Source organism: Lepidothrix coronata, unplaced genomic scaffold (genome assembly GCF_001604755.1).
Source record: "Lepidothrix coronata isolate B3197 unplaced genomic scaffold, Lepidothrix_coronata-1.0 Scaffold31, whole genome shotgun sequence".
Lineage (NCBI taxonomy): Eukaryota > Metazoa > Chordata > Aves > Passeriformes > Pipridae > Lepidothrix > Lepidothrix coronata.
The window spans coordinates 5615976-5623003 of NW_016690211.1; the positions used below are offsets into that span (position 1 = coordinate 5615976).

A 7028-nucleotide genomic window follows, 5' to 3' on the forward strand; every position below is an offset into this window, starting at 1 on the left:
ATTCTTGTACTTGTCATTCAAGTCCTCTAACTCAATGTAATAACAGAGTGCTTGATAAGTGCACTAGACAGTTTCAACATTATCCTTCTATAAATCATATTCTGCTAAAGAAGCTTACTTGGATCTATTTCTGGCTTCTATAAGAACAAACAGCATTCATTTTTACAGCAGGACCTGACTGTGCAACAAGAATTAACATACCAGAGAATCTGGGAAAAGTAGTTTCAAAAACACAATGCAGGTTTATCAACAGACAGTTTTTAGTTCTGTGCCTTTGATATCAGTCTCATAACTCAAAAAGGAAAATTTCTCCCAGAAAGTGGGTCAACTCATTAGCAGTTGATTATTAAACAAGAAGAGACAGGCATAAGATTCTCGATATACACAACACAGTTTTCTTCCAGTTTTAAAATTGCAGGATTGAACTACTCTGCCTGTTAAATTGCTCCTGGGTCTACTCACAGGCAGGACTGAGAGGTCTATTGCTACCACTGAAGCGATTAGCTGTTCTCGTGAAAGTCTCCCTGGGGTTGGAACTAGATGATCTTCAAGGGCCCTTCCAACACATGGTCATTCTATGATTCTATTATTAGTGTTTCCTGATGTAGTGGTAACTATATAATTCCAAAAACAGTGTCAGAAAGTATCTTAAGGAAATCTTGCTTCTTCAAAACAGTTTTAAATTGTTTTAATTTTGGTCAAAAGTAGTTGTTCACTAGTTATCCATTATCTGAATTTCTAGTATTTGTGAATTTTTCAGTTGTCTTCAGTCAACTATTTTACCTGAATAAAACCCAAGAATTAGGAGCTTCTTTTGCAAGATAGGGGATAAGGAAAAGAAGTGCCATCACCAATCTAAGCAGATACATCAATAAAGCAAGGTCATTTTAAAGCCTACTTCTGTGGGTGGATATCTTGCCAATAGGTTTCTATGTAATTCTGTTCAGCAGGTTTGGTTTTTTTTTCATTCAAGGTGAGTTTGTTTTAATCCTCCTGGACTAATTATGAAAAGAGGACTGTCAATCATTGGGGATAGTAAACCCATGTCACTTAGAAGGCTACAAAACTCAAGTTTTCTTCTCACCAGGTACCTTCAAGAGTTGGGTCACTTCTTTGTGCTACCTGCCTTCCATGGCTCCAGTGTAGTCATAAAGAGAACATTACCACAGCTTTGTTCTCTCATCAGCATCTGGTCAGCAACAGTGGTCCTACACAAAACTGTGCAGTAGCAGGCAACCAGGAATCAACTCTTTACTTCCCCCCCCACCAGGGCTGTGATTGTGCACCTTCAAACAAAGCTGCCTTCAGTCAGTATGAATTCATACTACCCAACTCTTTAAAACCAGGTCGGTGTGTTGAATCAGCTCGGCACAGCCTTCAAAAGCATCCAAGCAGCTATAGAGGTGATGCAGGACTTCTTCAGTTGTTAAGAGATTAGCTATTTTATAATTTACTGTAATGTGGTACTTAAATTTTCTACAGAAAATGTCAGAAGCCCCTTCTCTCCCATTCCATTACACAAAGGTCACTGTCCTCACAAAAGCATGCTGCAAGAGCCCTTCTCAGTGCTTAAGGCCAAAAAAAAAAAAAGAAATCACTAGGACTCAAGCAGCTGGTAAGGAACCTAAGAGCTGATAAGCATCTTCCTTTATTATGCCAAGAAGAAAGAATATAGAGTTTAAGATTTGGCTCTTGGGAAGGCACTGGAAGGTGACTTAGGATTCACCCATCGCTGTATAAAGAAAGTGCAAGAACTTCTGGCTTTGAGTCAGCAGTTACTACAAGATATACTTTAACAGCAAAAGCTGGCAGACCAAGAATCAGACTGCTGACTTTGAACAGCGTTCATTAACAAGTTGAGTTCTAACCTAAAGTTTTTTTGTAGGCTTCTGAGCAAGAGGGAAGAGAGTCTCTGATAGAGCATCTTCCTTTATAAGGAGAAAATAAAAAGTGAACGTTGCAAAGAAGAAAGCACAGTAGGAGAGGAGAGATTTTCCCAGTTTTAGGTGACAATTAGGTTTCCTATGAACAGAGCATGTCAATGAGTATCATCTCATGGTACGTAGGGGACAGTGTCACTGAAGACAAACTGCTCTTTCACATATACTTGTAACAATGTATTCATGCACTAGAAAAAGTATTTAGCACCCACATGATGTGGAAAATAAGAATGGTGACACATGTCAGTGAGTCACAAGTAACAGAGGAGGAGGTTTTATTTGAACTAGGGCAATCAGGAAGTGCTAACCCACATAGGAGGCAGCCTTTCTTGACTGAACACCAATACTGTAATCATCACCAAGACTGCTGCCTTCAGTGACGGCAGGAGTAAACACTCCTAAAAGAAAAGAGCAGCTCCTAAAGCAAAAACATTGTGCAGTGTGATCCAGCTATCTCACTCTCACTGGTCATATACTGCAAAAGCAAACTCACCTGTGCTATACACATGTATCTGCTGTTTAATGTATTACCCTGTATCACAAAATATCCCAGCAGTCTTTAAATAGCAAGCTTCAAGTGATCTAAGCATTTAGTATTTCTGGGTTTAGTTCACATGTCCTGTTTGGAAAGACTAGAAGTCCTTCCCTTACTCAGAAGTAATTTCATGACAAAAAAATAAAAAGACTGACACAGAGCAGCAAGGCAGTAGGAAAGTTTTCAGCTAGGTTCTTGAACCAGCACAGTTTAGGACACAGAGAGGAAGAAAGAAGAAATCTCTACACAAACATAACTAGATTGCACAGCAGTTTTAAATTTAACTGATTAATTCTTTACTATTTTCAACACATTGCAGAAAAGTAGATCAGAACACAAAGGGATAAATTCTTAAGAAGGCTTCAATTTTTCTAATCTTAGGTTTTACATATTCTTGCATTACACCAGCAATCACATACTGACAAGTACAACTCCCAATTATTTATGATAGCTTGTCAGTAATTGCATAATCAGGCAAGGGACTAAAGGAAAATGTGTTGTATTGCACCCCCACACTCAATTTAGGCATGAATTTCAACAAGTTCAGGCCAGAAGAAAGTCATCCCAGAGTCTAGCGTGACAGAAATGTTTTCATTACGGCTCCAGTCACCACTGCAGAGCTAACTTTAATCTGCACCTTGTCTTAGTGAGAGTTTGATCTAAAGATAAATGTATTTAGTAGTTCTTTCACTGATTACAGGAATATTACCATGGGTTTCACAACTTTGTTCTTTAACTGTTGTTTACCTCCCTTAATGAAAAAGGAGCCTGATTTTTAATCAAACAATAGATGTGTAAGAGTGGCAGGGAGTGTATATATAGTGCCTAATGAAGGGATCATTTGCAAGCTAACTAATTAAGCTAGTCTAATAAGGTGTTATTTTTTGCCTGACAAACTGCAAGTGTAATAAACCATAAGAACCAAGTCTCAGTATCTTTGAAAAATGGTTTTACTATTGTCTAGAAATGTCAGTCTCTGCCGTGCTATATAAAATGTCTCTCTATCAGAAAACCAAGGAGGGAGAAGTAACAGAAGTATGCGGGAGAAAGAAACCCTGCAGTCCAGGCCACTCATGCTTTCCAGTGACGGATGCATCTGACTACTGTTCCCTGGACTGCACAGAGCAAGAGAGCTGTGGTCTGCAGCACTGCAGAGATGAACACGGACATGCAGCAGCACACACCCAGCACTGCAGATCAGCACACAAGGAATGCAGAAACAGCCGCCTCACACTATTTAAGGACAGATACTGCAGAAACCTGCAGCTTCTTTTTTTTTTTAGATTACAGAACAGAAAGCTAGTTTAATGCTGAAACACCATTGTTATTTTTAGGAGAGGATTACCACACTGATAAGAGGGAAAGAGTTATTATTTTCTCAAAGCACCAAAGACTTCTTTCCCTGAATTCTCTCTCCCTTATTGGGTAATAATGTGGCTGAGGAAGGGAGTTTCCTTAAGGACAATTAAAAGCAACCTAGACTTAAGTTTCAGGCAACCAAACTGATCTCATGGTTTAATGCCACATAAAGGGGGAGATGTTTTTCCCTCCTCCTTTTTTTCTCTCCCTGCATGCTTCCTCTTATTCTCTTACCTCAGCTCCATCTTAGGCACTTGTCAGACCTTTCAATAAAACCATTTAAATGACAGAAAAAAAACCCGAAAATCACTGTATAGCTCTTTCCCCCCTTCATTTTCTTTTGAAAAACTTGTGTTGAGAAAGAATGTACAAAGAATGGCTTGACTAAAACAGGAGCAAGTAAGTCAGACCTACACAGAGTCATCTGCTACTGTGGTGAGCTTATGGGTAAGTCAGGTCACTGTAATGTGAAGCTGGTCTTCATAGTGTTTAAACTTCCAGTTTTCTCTTGGAGGCCTCAGTCTCTGCAGTGTCTAGAGACAGCAGATACCACATTATCCACATCTGCAAGTCACTTTATCTGGGCAGTTACCTTGGTAATTTGAGCAGATATCAAAGTGCACAAGTGGAGGGAAGGGCAGGGAAAAAGTGAGAGTTAAAGTCCACAATCAACAGTAACTATTCTTTTTACAGAAAAAAAAAAAAATTAAAATAGATTCCCCCATTAGACACACATAAGAACGATGTTCTTCTAAGGGCCTGCCTCAATCACATGGGAGCCAGAGAAAAGAGGAAGAGAATTTGGTCCTACATTCACAATTTTTCCCATTCCTACACATATATAATTTTTTTGTCTCAGGTGCAGTTTCACTAAAACCTGCAACTTGATGCGTTTAGAGTCACAGGTGTCAAGAGACTTCATATCACGCACTGTCTGCATTTTTCAGACTATTAGTAGGTAGTAAACAAGCCCAAGGGAAAATAAAAAGCCTGGCAACCCTCCAGCACACTGGGACACCAGATTAGTGCATCTGTGATCCAAATGCTACATGGAGGAGGGCAAGAGCAGGGAAAGGTATGTAAACTGATATTACACTGCAGAGCAAGGTCAAGAATCTACCTTCCAAGGTAACGAAGTAGGGGGCGGAAGTAGGGAGAACCCTCATTCTTTCAGCTAGATGACCCTCAAGTTATGTCTGCTACAGTCCTAATTTGAATATATTTTGTTTTCCTTGATTATTCAAGATTACTTACGATATGCCCATATGCTTCAAACACAAAGTATATGCAGAATGCAAAACTTTTGCCTAATTATAAAGATTTTATAATTACAATTATCAGAACAGACAAAACTGCTTCACTGACCTTAAGGACAGTATGAAAGTTTAAGCCTCACTACAGCATAGCTTCATAAAACTTCTGATCTGCATAAAGACTGCTCCCACTAGACCACATGGATCCATTATCATTCTGCAAAACCTCTCTCTCATATAACATTAATTCCAAGCAATGCATTATTTATTCTAATTTTGCTCTTTCATGGCATTTAGCTACAGGTACCACTGCAACTGGAAGCATCTAGCAAGACAAAAATGTTACTTGTTATGTTCATACTAATGCTACAGACGTCTTCAGCCAAGAGGGACTTCATGTGCCAGGTCTGAACACCACACTCTGAACATGATGAGAAAGTGCTTAGATTTATTACTTAAGTACTGACATTGTTTGACGCAGAAGCCAAAACTAACACCTCCTAAGACTGACCAAGAATCACATCTTCAGGTAGTCAGGACACTTCCCAGGCTCCTAAAATCCAGCGGTGCTACAAGTCTTTACAAATGAAGCTGCCCCTTCGCTGATCAGTAACTAATAGTACTGCTCTTTACACTGTCACTACATGAAAGGATGCAAATTGACAGGACATGAAGTAGTTTCATTAGAGAGACCGAACTAGGAGAAAGTAACGTTGGGAAGGCTCTGTTATTTGGGCTGGCCAAAACAAGCACTGCAGCACAGTGGCAGTGTGCTGTGGCTGTTTCGGTTCAACCCATGGCCATCACCGAGGCATCGTTCTGGCCCGACACCCGTCCCTCTCTGCTGCACACGGACACGAGGGCGCAAACACCGCGCTCTAAGAAATGCCCTATTTCGCTTTCAGCCTACAGCTACAGCGGTAGCTTACTGCCACCGACACCGCACGCAACTCAACCTTACGGCGAACCTCCGCTCTACAGCCGAGCACCATCGCGTCTGTGCCGGACCCTGGGATGGATGAGGCGTGTTCCCGTGTCACCAGCCCCTTCCAGGACAGCTTCCCGGCCCACCTGGGCTAGCAAACATACCCCAGGCAACAGACATCTACCAGACATCCACCTTTCCAGCACTGCCTTTTGCCACAACCGGTTTTCAGCCGACAAAGAAGGTTAGGGAAGGAAGAGTGAGGATATCAGAGAGAAGAGGGAGTTCCAGATGTCAGTGGATAAGCTGCAGCACCTCCCTCCCCGCGAGGCTCTTCCCTTCCCCTCCCAGCTCAGGACAGTAACTGGAACCCCCCCTGGGAGGGCAGAGGCAGGAGGGAGGGCAGGGCGGCAGGCAGCGGCGGGAGGAGGCGTGGGGTGGCCGGAGCCCGCTCGGAGGTTGCGGGGAGGAGTGGGAGGCGAGCATGCGGTCAGCGCGGTGCCGTGTGGGGGCAGCGCGGCGCTCCGAGGGCGGCCTTCAAGCCCCTCGGCGGCCCCCCGACCTACCCAGCAGCACGCAGAGCACGTCCAGCGCCACGAAGGGCAGCCGCGTCCTGTCAAACATGCTGGTGGCGCCCGGCGGTGACAGCGTCGGCCCGCGCGGCGGGAGCGCGGCAGCAGCACGGAGGGAGGGAGGGAGGGGCTCCAGGCGCGGCGCTGCGACGGATCGTGCCCCCCCCGCGCTCCCGGCACCGCTAAGGAGCCGCCACCGGTCGCACTGCGCTACTACCGCCGGCACGGCCCCGGCACGGCTTTAAGGCGGCCGGGGGAGGGCGGCGGGGCCGGGCTGGAGGGAAGGGCGGGCTGGCGGCGGCTCCTCGGACCCGCCCCGCCCCGCCGGCCCACCCGGCGGCCGCCGCAGCGCCTGGGCCAATCGCGCCGGGGACCGCCCCGGAGAGGAGGGGAAACAATTCGGGCCGCTCCGTGAAGAAGGGAGGAAGGGCAGCCCCGGAACGC

At 44.4% G+C, this 7028-nt stretch overlaps 1 protein-coding gene across 3 annotated transcripts in view; it reads right to left on the minus strand.

Annotated features, from left to right (window-relative positions):
- Nucleotides 1–6711, minus strand: part of PLPP1 (phospholipid phosphatase 1) — a 58431-nt gene extending 51720 nt beyond the window's left edge. The window contains exon 1 of one of the 3 annotated variants that reach the window (XR_001874142.1): nt 6579–6646. Coding sequence is in view for 2 of the 3 variants with exons in the window: in XM_017811202.1 (XP_017666691.1) it covers nt 6579–6636 (58 nt within the window). In the remaining variant the exon portion in view is untranslated. Of the gene's footprint in view, nt 1–6578 lie in introns of all 3 variants that reach the window. The other 2 variants (XM_017811202.1, XM_017811204.1) reach the window with 2 other exon arrangements.
- Nucleotides 6712–7028: the final 317 nt, after the last annotated feature.